Source organism: Ictidomys tridecemlineatus, chromosome 3, assembly GCF_052094955.1.
Source record: "Ictidomys tridecemlineatus isolate mIctTri1 chromosome 3, mIctTri1.hap1, whole genome shotgun sequence".
NCBI classification, from domain to species: domain Eukaryota; kingdom Metazoa; phylum Chordata; class Mammalia; order Rodentia; family Sciuridae; genus Ictidomys; species Ictidomys tridecemlineatus.
The window spans coordinates 10,774,826-10,791,674 of NC_135479.1; the positions used below are offsets into that span (position 1 = coordinate 10,774,826).

Genomic DNA, 16,849 nt, shown 5'->3' on the forward strand with positions numbered 1-16,849 from the left:
ATCATATCTCATTCCTCTATATTCATTATGGGTCTGTTTTGTTTTTCTATTTGCTTTTTCTAGTTGAAATCTATACTATAAAGTATTATGACTTCAAAAATGCGTGTCAGCAATCTTTACTACAGTGTCTGTTCAGAGTATGCATGAATAGTGATAGAATTGGAATCAAGAGTTACACAGTAATTCTGTTGTTAGACTGCTGTGTAGTAAAATGTTAACACAATACTTGACTGGGTTATAAGAACCAAATGAGATGATGTATGTAAAATTGCTTTATAAACTCTTGTAACATGGTATAAATGCATTAGGGAATATTATACCAATTCAATATAGATGTTTACAGTAAAGGTACTGAACTATGGGGTATTTCACATTAATGGTGTTGTACCACTTACTTGTGTCCTGGCCAAAGACTTTAGCCATCTACAACCTAGACCACCTGAGATGAATTGGCAGGACAAATCTCAGTGTAGCATTTGCTTAAGTGTTAGAAGTATCATGTGTCATAAGTAGTTTTTATATCCCATCCATATGTACTTCATACATATAGTTTAAAGCAATGGAAAGGCATTCTGTGAAAAAGAATGCTTTTAAACATTAGTATGAGGAGTGATGGTACTAAAACTTTTTCTAAAGATCCTCAGTTTTGAAGTTGTATATTTTTGTTAAGATGCATATGATTGCTTAAGATAATAATTGCATAATTTTATTTTCTTTGACAAATTACTTAATTAAAATGTACCAATTTCAAACTTTAAAATTTATCATATACTTCCAGAATGAATTGAAAGTAGTATTCAACTTTGTATCTCGATATTGTGGTCAGTTGTTTTATTTCAAGTCTGTATAGCTTTTTGAGGATTTTATTTGTATGAGGTTATTGACTGAATTTGGACTTACAGTTGTTACATTTTATTATAAACAACTGTCAGAACTAAATTAATGCATTTACATTTTCTAATTGTAGTTGAAGACCAATGTTTCTCTTTGGAAGGAGCTGGAGTCAACTAAAGCTGTAATCATGGGAGAAACTGCTATTGTAGAAATAGTTACCTTTTCTCGAGGCATAATTTTAATATATCTAGTTATAGCATTTTCACCTTTTGGATACTTTTTGGCAATTCATATTGTAGCCGAAAAAGAAAAAAAGTTAAAGGAATTTTTAAAGATAATGGGACTTCATGACACTGCCTTTTGGTATGTTATTAAAAGTTTATTATTTAGTATACTTAAAAGTTGTATTAAGTATTATACAGATCTTCAGAATTATTTTATTTACCCAACTTGATGAGATACTGATCCTGTTTTCTTAAAATGATTGCATTTGTCTTAGAATTTCATTATAGTCAATAAGCTTCAGCAACTAATTAGTTTATTTTCACATGGGGGAAGAGGAATTGTGGAAACCTTATGTTGACAACACATTTAAATTTTATTTTACATTTTGTTTTAGTTCATGAGGCATGTTCCATGTTTTTCACTCTGTATTTCATTGCACAGAAGATATGTGATCTTGGAAAGTTAGAAATTAATTGCCTGTTACGGGCCTCCCTTAGTATCATAAGATATACATGTTTAAATGATTTAAAATTTAAATGATTAAAGAATTCAAATGTAATAGATGGACTTTAATTCCCCTGGGAAAATTTTAGTTATTTGAGTAAATTAAGATGGGCAATATGCATATAATTTATAAAGAAACAAATGAAAAAGAAGTTTCTACAAATGTACTTTAATTTATCAGCATTTTTATGTAATGGTAGTTTTATAGACACATGCATATTTATAAATATATCTAGGTGTGTTTTCCTTACTCTTCCCACTTATGTAATAAAATTTGTTTTAAGCTCATTTAGGGGGAAAGTTAATACTGTGTAAGTTGCTATCATCTATTTTACAAAATTTTATTCCACGAGGCCTAATCTAAGAAATAATTATAACACTTTATATAATGGAATTATTGTTTATAACATTTTCTTTGCTATCTTGTTACTTTAGAAACAATTAATTTTTAAGATGTGTTGGGTTATTAAAGTATTTTGTGGGAAACAGTGGATGAATTCAGGCAAATCAGTCTCAAGTACCTCAGTTTTGCCTCTGAAACAATGGATCCAGTTTTATTAATTTAACTGTCTTTTAACCATAATTCAATGATTTTTATATCCTATGTTAAATCATAATCTGCTAACTAGGAAAAATAAAGATAAAATGAGCTCTGATTTAAAGAGAAATCTTGAGTAAAAATTGTGACTGGGTTGTTCTTGTTGATCATACATTTTATAATAATTACATCATTGATTGGTAAGGAACTTTTATTATTTGCAGTAACAAAATCCACTGTAGGTTTAATTATAGCACATTCCATAAAGATAATCATTATATAGACTTAGTAAACAAGAAAATCAGACAATGTGCCCTATTGAACTTTTGAGAGTATTAGATTTAAATGTGAATTGCTATTAATTTTTAAAGCTTTTAGGTTTTGTAAATGATACTCAGCATTTTACCTCTATATTAGAGTACATTTTTTACATCTAATTTAACTAATACAGTATTCTTAGTTATGAATTTTAATTTTCAGTATATGAACATACATGGAAATAAATTGACTTAAGAATAAAATGGCTAAATGTGAAGTTTTGTTTCAGATGATTGTTTTAAGCATTAAAGCCTCTGCATTTGCTATAAATGTATTTGTATTCTCATTTTAGGCTTTCCTGGGTTCTTCTGTATATGAGTTTGATTTTTCTTATGTCTCTTCTCATGGCGGTCATTGCAACAGCCTCTTCATTATTCCCTCAAAGTAGCAGCATTGTGATATTTCTCCTTTTTTTCCTCTATGGATTATCATCTGTAAGTGTTTTAACTTCAAATGAAAACAACTGTTCAAAATGTTTGGTAATATAGTAAAGGCTTTTCTTTGGTTAACTTATAGTCAATTTCTCATAGCAACATATGTTATCACTAAGTTACTGATAAATTACTTAATAATAAATTATGTAGCATTATTGTACTTCCATGTTTTTAGGAAAGATACAGAATTGTCTCAGGTTTAAATTTAACTTGTTTTTATATGTTACAGTTCACATATAGTTCCTCTGATTTTATCTGTTCTAATCTTTATATAACCATGTGTGATCAAGATTGTCTAGTACTGTACTTTTTATTCCTTTGTCTTCATGAAACTGTGTTTCAAGGTAGTTTGTGCTATGATTATTCAAGGATGTTTTTGTAGTTAGGTGTGGTAGTACACACCTGTAATCCCAGTGACTCAGGAGGGTGAGGCAGGAGGATTGTTAAGTTTGAGGCCAGCCTCTGCAACTTAGTGAGTCTCTGTCTCAAATTAAAAAAGAAAAACAGTTGAGGATATAGCATAGTTGTAAAGTCTCTTTGGATTCATCTCTAGTACCAATAGAAGAAAACAAAAAAAGATGTTTTTATAAATATAGCTCTTTAGCAGTATTGATATTCATTTGGTATATAGGGTGAATGCTGGGTATAATGACAAGCTTTTGTTTTAAGTGGTTCCAGCTTCTACTTTGATCAGGTTATAAACTGATCTGTACCAGTTGTTAAGAATTTTGACTATCACCTCTACTTTTTAAAATGACAAGTTACAAATTCTCCTGTACTTTCATAAGTATGTCTCTAGTTTTATATCGACACATTGTTTAAAAAATGGGTCTTATATTTAGGAGCCTGTTGATTTATTGTTTACATATTTTACATGTTTCTTTGATTTCTATAGTGTAGATATGTTCACATTTGCCTATAATACAGATAATATACAGTCTTTAATATTTGTCAAGTTAAAATTTTAAAATATGTATCACTGTATGAAAATTAAATATCATAGCTTTAATAAATTAGAATTATATTTTCCAATGAAAGTGTGAATGCTCCTTTCATAAGCAAATTTAATTTTGTTTTCATATCAGTGTATATGAACAGTTTGCATTAACTAACCTTAATATTTATATTTTATAGATATTTTTTGCTTTGATGCTGACACCCCTTTTTAAAAAATCAAAACATGTGGGAATAGTTGAATTTTTTGTCACTGTGGCTTTCGGATTTATTGGCCTTTTGATAGTCCTCATGGAAAGTTTTCCAAAATCATTAGTGTGGCTTTTAAGTCCTTTCTGTCAGTGTACTTTTTTGATTGGTATTGCACAGGTAGGTAATAATCTTGCATTCACAAATACCTTCTTTTCTCTCCAGTTCCAACCAATGTTTTATACTACTATGAACATTACATTTGATTTGCAAAATAAAATTACTTTAAAATTTCAACATGAGAAATAATATTTGAATACTTGAGTACATTTTATATGTACTCAAGTATTCAAATATTATTTCATATGTACTAGTTTTATGTATATTTTCTTCAGTTTTAAGTTTTCAATTAAATGTTCTGTAAGTTCTTCGCTTTTTGCTTTGTTTACATTCCAAGAATCTATTTCAGTATAATTACTCAGAATTCATTGGTTTAAGTTCCAAGTAATTTAGATTGCTCTATTGCTACTATATATAAATGGTAGAATGCTTAGCAGAAAATTGTGCATTAAGCAGAACAAATTTGACATGAATGTAGTAGTGAAATAAAAAGGCCTAATTGATTTTATTGGCCTAGGCTTCATGTAATTGTCATTCATTTAAATAATACCTAATTTATAAATTTGATTATTATTTATCCTTATAGGTGTAGTCAGATTCTAGGTGAAAAAAAGTCTAAAAGAAATGGCTTTATATAATAGAAGATAAATTTGGTTATTGTACAAAAATATATAATTTTTTACTATAATGTATTACTCGTCTTGGGATAGAAAGTTCAGGTTTGTGAGACTAAGAAGAGAGCTATTGTTACACATTTTGAAAGTCCACTGAACTGAGTTCCCCCTTTCTTAGGAAGGTGGAATTGTAGATTTATGTTTTAGTTGTGGGTGGCAGCACCCCTGCATAAATGCGACCTCATCCTCCAATGCATTTCTCTTTCTACTCTTGTCTCATATATCTGCTAGAATACTTTAATAATTGTATTGGTTAATCAAAATACCTTTTCTCTTTTCAGTATTAGATTTCTTAATTTTATCTTCTGATGCTTAATTTATTTGACTTTTGGGGGAAATAACTCTTTTGTTTGCCCTGGTTACATCACCCTTCACTTTTCTTTCATTTGGTAGTCATTACTTGAGAATTTGTTGTCTCAGGAGCTGATGGATCCAAGTTTACAAAGCACAGCATTTAAAACATAATTGATAGCATTGTTGTGTCGAATTTATATTTTGGTGAAATCTCATTTTCCTTATAAATTCTTATTACTAATTTAGTCTGTAAAAAGGCCAAGTTTGGTTATTGTTACTTTGGATATAATGAGTGGTGCTGAGTAGTGTTAGCTTTTACTTGTTTTTATCATGTTTAAAAAATAAAGTTGGTATTTCTGTTTTTAGGTCATGCATTTAGAAGATTTTCATGAAGGTGCTTTATTTTCTAATTTGACTGAAGGCCCATATCCTCTAATTATTACTCTTATCATGCTAGCACTTAATAGTACATTCTATGTCCTTCTGGCTGTGTATCTTGATCAAGTCATTCCAGGTATGAGTTTATTATTGTATTTTACTTTCAAGATATTTAGTGGGTTTTTTTTTTTACTTTTTTGCTGACAGAGGGTCAACCTGTCTTATATGGTGACTGCTAGCCCCATGTGGCTTTTAAAATTAAAATTAGATGAATTAATAATTCATTTCCTGTTTTTATAATTTTGAAATCTTTTCAGAAATAACTTATAATTTTTTAAAAATTTTTGTTTTTCAGGGGAATTTGGCTTACGGAGATCATCTTTGTATTTTCTAAAACCATCATATTGGTCAAAGAGCAAAAGAAATTATAAGGAGTTGTCAGAGGGCAACGTTAATGGGAATATTAGTTTTAGTGAAATTGTTGAGTCTGTTTCTTCAGAATTTATAGGCAAAGAAGCCATAAGGTATGATTCACTCTTTGGCAGTTTAGGTGATGAAATTGCTGATGGAAGCTGCCAGACTGAAATCCTAAGTATGTTTTTATATGTGGTATCTTGGATTTGGTAGACATTTCATGATTTTAAAGCATAGTGTTAATAAGTGCTGCTTTTCTTTCTTTTTAGTTTTTATTTGCTTTATAGCCATGTAGAATGAAGTTATTGCTAGATTTGGATTTTTATATTTCAGTGGAAAGGTTTATGTTACCAGGGATTGAACCCAGGGATGCTTAACCACTGAGCCACATCCCCAGCCCTTTTTAATATTTTATTTAGAGTCAGAGTCTTGCTGAGTTGCTTAGGGCCTCACTAAGTTGCTGAGGTTGGCTTTGAACTTATGATCTTCTTACCTCAGCTTCCTGAGCTGCTGGGATTATTGGTGTTTACTATCGCACCCTGTTATTGGAAAGTTTTAAAAGCAATAAAACTCAGTGTTTAAAAACTTTTCCCATTATGTACTCTAAAATAGTAGAAATTCTATAATTTGATTTATGTTACATTGTCTAATGTAACATTAAATTGTTACCTATTTCATAGACCTTCAGTTTTCTATGACATGATCAAAGATAGGATATTATTTTTATTTAATAACCAAAGAAATTCATTATTGGACTTGTCATGTTGGTCAAATTTAATTTTTTTTAAATAAGGAGAAAGAAAACAAGTTACAAATTGAAAAAAAAATGAAGTAAAATGTACTTCTTTAATTTTAAGAAACATGTATAAAAACAGTGTTAAAATACTTAAGATGGTGGGTCAGTGGTCAGCCTTCTCAAAGGTGAAATTGAAACTGATTTTAAAAACATTAATTCTTGAGGGGCTGGGGTTGTGGCTCAATGCTAGAGCATTTGCCCAGTATGTGTGAGGCACTGGGTTCGATTATCAGCACCACATATCAATAAATAAAATAAAGATCCATTGACAAGTAAAAAATATTTTAAAAAACCATTAATTCTTGAAACAATTATGTATGAATGTTTTGAATGGAGTAAGACAATCACATTTATAGACAGTTTGATACGAGTGCTTGCATGAAATGGCATCTGGTTTATCCTACTTAATTAAAGTGACACATATTTAACCAGAGATGAAAAGCAATGCATAAATTGCTTGAATCAGTTGGTCCACTTAATTTTAGGTGTTGACTTAGCATGAAAACTTAATAATTTTTAAAAATAGAGACAAGTGCTGTACTTTTGTAGCTTCTTTAAAATAATTTTATAGTTGCCAACTTTTTTGGCTCATTGTTTTAGTAGAAAGGTATGTTACTCTTATCCCTACTAAATATGACTGCCTTTGTATTTCCTTTTCAAATTTTGACACAAAAATGCCAATTCTTCTTCTGGATACATGAACATAAAGTATTCCTGAAGGCCAAAAAGTATTGCAAAATTTAAATAATTATTATTTAAATATGGAGATATCTAAATACATTGTATTGCTAGAGATATATATCCAGTTTAATTTTCTTTTCTTTTTGGTACCTGGGATCCCTAACTACTGAGCCACATCCCCAGTACTTTTGTTTATTTATCTTTTTATTTTTAGACTGGGTGTCACTAAGTTGCTGATGCTGACCTCCAACTTCTAATCCTCCTGTCTCAGCCTCCCAATTCATTGGAATTATAGACATGCACCACTATGTCCAGCCTAATTCACATTTCATAAAGTACATTTTAAAATAAGATAGCATTGATAGGAATATTATATATGTAAACACAGATACTTATAAATTTTTAAATATTTTTAATATAAAATATGTTTTTCAGAATAAGTGGTATTCAGAAGACATACAGAAAGAAAAGTGAAAATGTGGAGGCTCTGAGAAGTAAGTAGCTTTTCTAGTATTTGGTCAATGGAAATTAAAAATCTTTTCTTTGAAGATACTATTAAGGGAATGAATAAACAAACCATAGACTTGGAATAAATAATTTGTAAATCATGTTTCTAATGAAGAGGTTTTATCCAGATTTTCAAAGACTCAAGACTCAAGACTCAAAAAGAAGAAAGCAGGCAACCTAGTTAATAGATTGAGAGAATATTTGAACAGACTTTATGCCAGTGAAGAAAAAGAATAATAAGCATATGGAAATGATGTCCAATATCATTACTCTTTAGAATATGCATATTAAATCACAATGAGATTATCACATAACTATTTTTTTTAAAGAGAGAGAGAGAATTTTTTAATATTAATTTTTTAGTTTTCGGTGGATACAACATCTTTATTTTATTTTTATGTGGTGCTGAGGATCAAACACAGCACTCTGCGCATGCCAGGTGAGCACGCTACAGCTTGAGCCACATCCCCAGCCCCACATAACTATTAAAATGATTAAAGTTAAAAAGACTGATAATATCATGTGTGGCTAAGGATATGGAAGAACTGAAACTCTCAAACACTGCTAGATGGAATATAAAGTTGTAAAACTAGTTTGAAAAATAGTTTGTCAGTTTGGTGAAAAGTTAAACATAGTCATTCCACTTCTAGATAGTTAGCCAAAAGAAATGAAAGCATATGTCTATAGAAATGCTTACACATGAATGTTCATTGCAAATTGATTTGTAATAACCAAAAATTAGGTATAACCCAAATGTTTGTCAGTAGATGACTGAATAAACCAAATGTAGTATATTCATATAATGAAGTACTATTAAGCAATAAAAAGGAATGGACTGTTAATACAGGCTACAACATTGATGAACCTCAAAATATGTACATTAAGTGAAAGAAGCCAGACATACAGAGCATATGCTGTATAATTCCACTTATACAAAGTTATAGAAAAACAATCTACAGTGAAAGAAAAGCAAATCAGTGGTTGCTGGAGATGAGTAGAAGTGGGTGGAAAGAGGCAGAGGAGAAAACGTGTTAAAGAAGGTCTCAGTGGCAAAATGCTATCAGTTATTGTACATATGCAGTTTATTGTATATCAATGATATCTTAATGTTGTTTTACAAAATTAAGTCAGATAATAACACATGTGTATTTTAGCTTCTGAACTCTATTTTCTTCCACTGACTTATATTTATCTATCCCTTTTTCCACATTGTTTTAACTGCTGTAGCCTTATGTTTAGTCTTGATAACTTTTAATATCGTATCTTGCGTTCTTTACATGTCCATGTAAATTTTAAAAGCAGCTTATGAATTTCCACTACTGTGTCTGTTTTAATGAATTTGTTTTCAAGGAATTCCATGATTTTATTTAAATGACAAAGTTGGTTGTTAGAGGTTGTTTTTAATAATCTTTAAAAAAAACTTTCTAATTCCTGTGGAATCTGTAATCATAATCCCTTTCTCATTGTATATTTTGTCATTTTAAATTTTTTTTGCAGTGTGCTTATTAATTTTTTTGTCATTTTTAATTTTCTTGCAGTGTGCTTAATAATTTTATTAATCTTTTCTAGGAGTTAGTTTTTGGTTTTGTTGGTTTGCTGAATCATAATTTGCTTTTCATTTTATTGATTTATATTCTTGATTATTTTTTATTATGGCTTTCTTTATGTTTAATTTTTTCTCCTTTTTATTTATTTGTTCTTTTAGGTATACATGATAGTAGAGTGTATTTTGATATATTATATATATATGGAGTTTAACTTATTCTGATTAGGATATCATTATTATGATTGTACATGATGTGAAGTTCACTGGTAGTGTGTTCATATATGCACACAGGAAAATTATATTAGATTTATTCCGTTGTCTTTCCTATTCCCATCCCCCCTTCCCTTCATTCCCCTTTGTCTAATCCACTGAACTTCTGTTCTTCCCCTCCTGCCCTTGTTGTGTGTTGGCATTGCATAACAAAGAGAACATTTGGCCTTCGGTGCCACACCAGTGGCCAATATAGCAGGTTCCTGTGAGGGTGAAGAGTGATAAGAAAAATAAAGACTACAGTCTCAGATTTTGAAGATAACAGGGGTCAGGTGGATCTCTGCTCTGGGATGGAGAAGCAGGTCTAAAGAATTATGCCAGCAATCTTTATTTATATATGTCTCATTATCAGATTAAAGACTATGTAAGCATTTTTCTTTGTATTCAGGAAAGTTACAGTTAACAACATTATGCAGTTTATTCCACAGTTACATCCTACAGTTGTAATGAGCAATGTTAGGAGCTTTGTGGAGATCTCAATGAAGTCCATTGTTTAGTGTTGCTCTTACGAGGGCAGGTTCAGGAGCAGCGGAGCTAGTGAAATATTGTGGTCCTCTAGCAAGAAAGTTTCTTTATTCCCAGGAGCTCTGTGCCTGAGATCAAGGTCGAGGCTTATAGGACTCTAGCACAGAGCCTCCTCATGGGGGCATTACCACAGCAGCTAGGCATCCTGCACCTTTGCACAGAAACTTTTCCAGACACCAGGCATGCCACAACCATGAAGTCATCAAAGACCCCAATGTCAGACACTGCTCTCCCATTCTCTATCACTGCTCTCCACATTTTGGTATTTTGGGAATTGGCTTATTTCACTTAGCATGATAGTTTCCAAATCTATCCATTTACCAGGAAATGTCATTAAGTCTGTCTCATATATATATATATATATATGGAATACTACTAAGTATATATATATATATGCCATATATATAAGTATATATATAAGTATATATATGTGCCATATATAAGTATATACATATATATATATATGTGCCACATTTTTTTCATCCATTCATCTGTTGAAGGGCACCTATATTGGTTCCATAGCTTAGCTATTGTGAATTGAGCCACTATAAACATTAATGTGGCTATGTCACTGTAGTATGCTGATTTTAAGTCCCTTGGGTATAAATGTTCAAATGGTGGTTCCATTCCAAGTTTTCTGAGGAATCTCCATACGGCTTTCCAGAGTGGTTACACCAATTTGCAGTCCCACCAGCAATGTGTAAGTGTGCCTTTTCCTCCACATCCTCATCAACATTTGTTATTACTTGTATTCTTCTTAATTGCTATTCTGACTGGAGTGAGATGGAATCTCAGCGTAGTTTTAATAATTTGTTTTGCTACTTCTAGTTTCTTAACATGCAATCAGTTACCTATTTATGCATTTTAACTACCCCAAAGTTTAAAGATTTAGGCAGCCACTATTTTGCTATACCTTAAGGAGTCTCTGATTTGGCTGACAAGTTCTTGGTGGCCCGGATAGTGGTTTCATATTAGCCTTAGTGGCTGTAGGTGGGTTTATATGCCTTTTTTTCCCCATAATCTCTCATCCTTTAACAGGTTAGCTGCACCAGAAGCACTGGAAAATTTTTTGTTATTTTACTTCTCACTGTCCCTGTTTGCTTCTTAGTTATACATCTTTTTTTTAAAATGATTATGTAACATGTTAGATATCTTTGACTTATAAATTAATGCTTTACTTTTCTCCAAATTAGGCCACAACTATATTTTTTCTTTGTTCCAACTTATTTAATATTGTTTTCATATATTTTTATACTTAAATATATTTAAAACAAAAATAATACTATTGTTTTACAAGACAGTTCATTTAGATTTACTTACATTTACTGTATCATTTATCTTCATTATTTTTTGCAGCTGATCTTCTAATTTTTCTTCTGCATGAAGACATTTTTAATATTTCCTTTAATATGGATGTGCCAGTGATACAATGTCTAAATTTTTGTTTGAAATCATCTTCTATTCACTTTCAATTTTAAAGGATATATCTGTGAATATATAATTTTAAGCTTGACAGTTACTTTCATTCAGCATGTTTAATACAATTTTGACATCTTCTGGTTTGTATTGTTTTGATTATGAAGAGAGCTATCAGTTTTATTATTACTCTGTTGTTGGTATGTACATTTTTCCCAGTCCAAACATGGCTTTCAGTTTTTCATTGTTGTTGTTTATCATTTTTTTTTTTATTTTTAGTCTTCTTTGGTTTTATAGTGTCTCTTGAGTCAGGACTTGATAGCTTGTTTTAGAAAATTCTTAGCCATTTCTTTTCCAATATTCTGTTCTATTTTATCTCTAACTTTAGGATTATCAGTACATGTAGCAGCTTCTTATTTATTCCACTTCTTTTATTCTCCAATCTAATTTGCTTACTCTTTTTCTTTGTGCTTTAGATATATTTTCTAAATTTTTCTTTAGTTGGGTCTACTCTCACGATAAATTGTCTTTCAAAAATTTTATGTTTTTTTTCAAAAATTTTCTGGTTCTTGTCTTTCTGTGTGTGTGTGTGTGTATGTGTGTGTGTGTGTGTGTGTGTGTGCGTGAATGCACTGTAGTTTCTAGTCTTTTCTGACATTCTCTTGTAAACATGATAGTATAGTTATTTTAAAATCTTTGTAATATTACACCAATATCTGCACCTCCAGTAGGTCTATTTCTATTGCTTGCCTATTTTATTGGGTTTTTGCCTTATCTTGAATTCTGGTTATTTTTGACTGAATGCTACACATGGCATTTGGATAATTGTAGGTACCCAGATAATTTAATATTTGTGTGATGTGATCCTCCTTTGGAGAGTGTTTATCTTTGCTTCTGGCCTGCAGCTCTGTAGATACCAGAAACCTCATTTCATCTTCTCCAGTCAGGGCTAAAATGACTTGAAGCCTGGTGTTTGTCTCTGTGATGACTGGAGTGCTTCTCATTTAGCCTTTTTCCTAAGTTTAGTCCTTTGAGGTCCCAACCAGAAGCCTCAGAGGTTTTCTGAAGTCTCTCTCATGCTTGGCATTCCAGAGTTCCACTCTTTGTTGCCTCAGTTCTGTGTCTTCAAAACGCAGATCAGCCTGTTACCTACTAGAATTGGCAGTTATTTTAGCCTTGCTCTTTCCTCATATCTTTACCCCTCAGTCTTTTATGCTCTAGCTCTCCAAGGCCTTCAAACAGATGTTTTTTTTTTTTTTTTTAATATTTTGGTCAGCTTTCCTTTTCTTAGAAAGATAATTGGTTTAAACTGTCTACTTTGCCATTCCTGGGAGTAATGATTCAGGTAGACAGCTTTGTCCTTCAAGCAATTTGGATTAACAATATAAATTGTACTAATATGTGATACTGAATTTTCATATTACTGAGTATAGGGGAGAATCCAAAGATGGGGACCCTTATTACATCTTTGTCTGGGAATAAGTAAAGGCTTTGCTCTGTAGTGGAGCCTGATTCCAGTCCTTCATATATAGTGAGACATGGCAGATGATTCCTAACTATTTTTCTCTGATCCTAGATTGAAGGGAATTGTGTGATGTATCTACTCAAAAGTTTTTGTGCCAGTAGGTATGTGGCTCTAACTCCGGCCTTTTTGCCTAGGGATTGAGCCCTAATAATAGTACTTTAATACTCCATAGCATATAAATTGACATCTTAGTAAGTTTGTTAAAAATAAAACTATTATCTGTCCTAAAAAATGAATTTAATTCCTTATAATCAAAGTATTACAGTTTTATATGTATTAACTAAAGGGAAGATTATAGTGTTTGTCCTATAAACCATTTGGTCCTCACTGATCTCTCTCTCATATCAGAACACCATGAAGGGAAGTAAGTGAGTTCCAAGTGTTAGTGTCTATTTTGAAACCCAAGAATGTCTGGGGGAAACTCAACCATTGGCTGGGATGCGCACCATAATGTCTCTAAAGGGAACTCAGTATTCATTCTGAGTTACAAAGTTGGAGTTACTCAGGTAAAGGACATAGGAGCCTACTGTCTTCAGTATTCAGAGTGACAGATTCTAAACTAGTGTGTAGGTTATTGTGGTGCTGGAGGAATAACTGTTTAAAACACTCACTACCTAACTGAGGGAGAGAAGGGAATCTTCCAAAACAGAAGTTCTGAACCCTGTAAACATAGTGGTTATGCCTCTATGCTCAGCTCATGTGTAGTTTTCTTCCTTATTTAATATTCACTATGATTTCTGAGGATTTGTAACTGTATCACAATACCTCATTGACTTACTACTTTTTTTCTTTTTCTTACACAAGAAGATGGTCAGATAATGGACCTTGTGTTTATCTGGATAATAGAACTCATCTAGGTTTATTTATATATAAACATAATATTAACCTGACTTTAATTTTCTATGAAGTAATTATAATACCACAACAGGATATTTTATTAAGCTGTTTCAATTTGAGTTAATGTGTATACGCAACATGTGTGTGTGTGTGTGTGTGTGTGTGTGTGTGTGTGTGTGTGTAGCTTATCAGTGTCTCTTTCTGCTCCGCTGAGGGAAATCATATTCATGATTCTTACCACATCCTCAGTTCCTACACTGTACTTTCAGATACAATGTATTTTGTCTGCTGTTTCCCTTCCTTTTTAAGTTGGGTTACTGATTTGGATATGAGCTCTTTTTCTTTGTTCTGTGTTTCAGCCTTATTTGCTGACCGCTGCATTTCTGCTTCATCGTTTTAAATCCCCATCCTTCTTTTCCTGCAGTCATCTATACCTCCTCACAGCGATACCTGTTCATTAAATTGAACCTTTTAAGTTTTAATTAATCACTTCTGTACTTTTGGTTAATTTCTAGTATTTTTTTTTCTGCCAGTGTATTTAACATGTATATAAATACCTCTAGGGATAAATTTTTGTTTCATTTCCTTGGGAATTTTTAAAAGTCAGTATACAAAAAACTCTCAATATTTGTGTTCACCCTAAGTATCACTGTATATAAAAAATAATGTTTGTTTTTATTTACTTTTCTTACTGTTTATACCCTTGATTATAACAAAGAAGCAGTTTAACTTACTGTAAAATATGCTGGTAATTTTAAGTATGTCTTTATTGCCTTATTATAAGATTGTTCAAGTATTATGAATTACCTTGTATAGTTGGACAGAAATAAAAATCACATTTGAGTCTTCTTTCTTCATAACCTAGATTTGTCCTTTGACATCTATGAAGGTCAGATTACTGCACTTCTTGGCCACAGTGGAACAGGAAAGAGTACCTTGATGAATATTCTCTGTGGATTATGCCCCCCTTCTGATGGTGAGAGTTTTCTAATTTTAAAAAAGTATCTTACTTCATTGAATTTAACCAAGATATCACAATATACTGTAATTATTTACCCTTTAAGTGATTTAGGACCCACTTTTATGTAGGTGTTTTCTTTTTCTTTATAACATACATTTGTTTTTCAATAGAAATTATAAATGAGTCCATGTTTAATAAAGTCAAAAGGATCTAATTTTGTACCTATTTTTTATCACATTTATATGGTATATATATGTATATTCTTTATTTTTAAGGGAGGATAAATTCATAACTAACTGAAATTTAAGTCAGATCTATAGATTGATTCAGGTTGAGAAAATAAACACAAATTTCTAAATATATAGTAACAGTTCATAAGGAAATAATGATAAACATCAATGTCATCTTCTAAAATAAAAAATTTAAGAGCAGTACTTCAAAGGTATAGTTTTGATCTGTGAATGTGAGATTGGCATGTAGCAGTGGGAATTCAATATGGAAGCACCATGTTTCTACAGTAACCAGATAGCTTGGCAGTGAAATGCACATATTACTTTACAGAACGGCCAAAGTATGTTTACTGTATAAATCTTTTAAATGTAGTATAACTTTTAAAGTTAGTTTGGTTTTATTTTTATTCTTAATTGTACAACTTTTCAATGTTAGTCATAATATCTTACATTCATTTAAGGATACATGATTTTTGTTACAGTTCTCCATACATCACATTAATTTAGCAGTTCTTAAATGGGATATGTTGGTATTCAGTTTATAGAGGGAAAAAAAACTGGGATTCAGAGACATTAAATAATTTGTTCAAGACCACACAGTAGTATAAAACTTTTAGTTCTTTGATCTTTTCACTATTGCATTATATCTGGAATACATAATATCTGAAAATGAAGGAAAATTATTACTGGAATATAACTAGTGCACCAGTAGATATGTGTATTTTGTGTTCAGCTTATAGTTCCTTATACTTTCGACTATGTAATGTGACCTGCAAGTGAAGGCAAATATAAGTGGAAGCATATTACAGTAATATGGAAATGAGGGTGTGGTGTATCTTGCAAATTTATACTCGTTCTTATCTATTGAGACCACATACCTAAGTTATTAGGATATATCAAAGCATATGCATTTTTAATACTTCTTTTTTTAAGATAAATTTCAATATATATTTTGCTTTTAGGGTTTGCATCTATATATGGACACAGAGTCTCAGAAATAGATGAAATGTTTGAAGCAAGAAAAATGATTGGCATTTGTCCACAGTTAGATATACACTTTGATGTTTTGACAGTTGAAGAAAATTTATCTATCTTGGCTTCAATCAAAGGAATACCAGCCAACAATATAATACAAGAAGTATGTTATATTATTCATGTATAAATATTCATTATGTTTTCTGTAAATTAATAACCTTTTATAATAACCAATACAATAAACTTATGTTTGCGAATCTAAATATAAAACCGGTTCTGAAAAAAAATATTCTAAGCTAGTAGACAAAGTTATTAGAAAGAATTAGACATAATTTGGAGTAAATGTCTTAATACGTGTAAAATAGTCCTGTTTCATTTCGAGGACACTTGTTTCTCTTTTCCCCTCATCTCTGTGCCTCTCTTCCCTTTTCTTCTCCACATTCATATCTCCAACCCCCACATACCCAGCACCTTTGCACTGATCTCTTCTTTTTCCTTTCCCATTACCCAGGAATTCGCAAAAGTAAAACCAGATCATTTCTTCAAGAATCATCTTACTTGTTGTTTCCAAAATTGTAAACAAAATTCCACCATAAATATTTTAAATTTCGATGTTAGAATTATTTAAAAACATATTACTCAAATATTTAATAATTTAAAAAATAATACTTCAAAACTTAAAATACAGACTAATGTTAATAATT

General features: G+C 31.0%; 1 protein-coding gene across 4 annotated transcripts in view; it reads left to right on the forward strand.

Moving 5' to 3' along the window:
* Abca5 (ATP binding cassette subfamily A member 5) overlaps positions 1 to 16,849 on the forward strand; it is a 77,507-nt gene that overhangs the window by 15,442 nt on the left and 45,216 nt on the right. For all 4 annotated transcript variants that reach the window (XM_078041790.1, XM_021728439.3, XM_013359933.4 and 1 more), the window contains 8 exons: positions 968 to 1,197; positions 2,712 to 2,853; positions 3,988 to 4,176; positions 5,451 to 5,598; positions 5,818 to 5,986; positions 7,789 to 7,847; positions 14,845 to 14,955; positions 16,133 to 16,308. In XM_078041790.1, the coding sequence (XP_077897916.1) occupies positions 968 to 1,197; positions 2,712 to 2,853; positions 3,988 to 4,176; positions 5,451 to 5,598; positions 5,818 to 5,986; positions 7,789 to 7,847; positions 14,845 to 14,955; positions 16,133 to 16,308 (1,224 nt within the window). The remainder of the gene's footprint in view (positions 1 to 967; positions 1,198 to 2,711; positions 2,854 to 3,987; positions 4,177 to 5,450; positions 5,599 to 5,817; positions 5,987 to 7,788; positions 7,848 to 14,844; positions 14,956 to 16,132; positions 16,309 to 16,849) is intronic.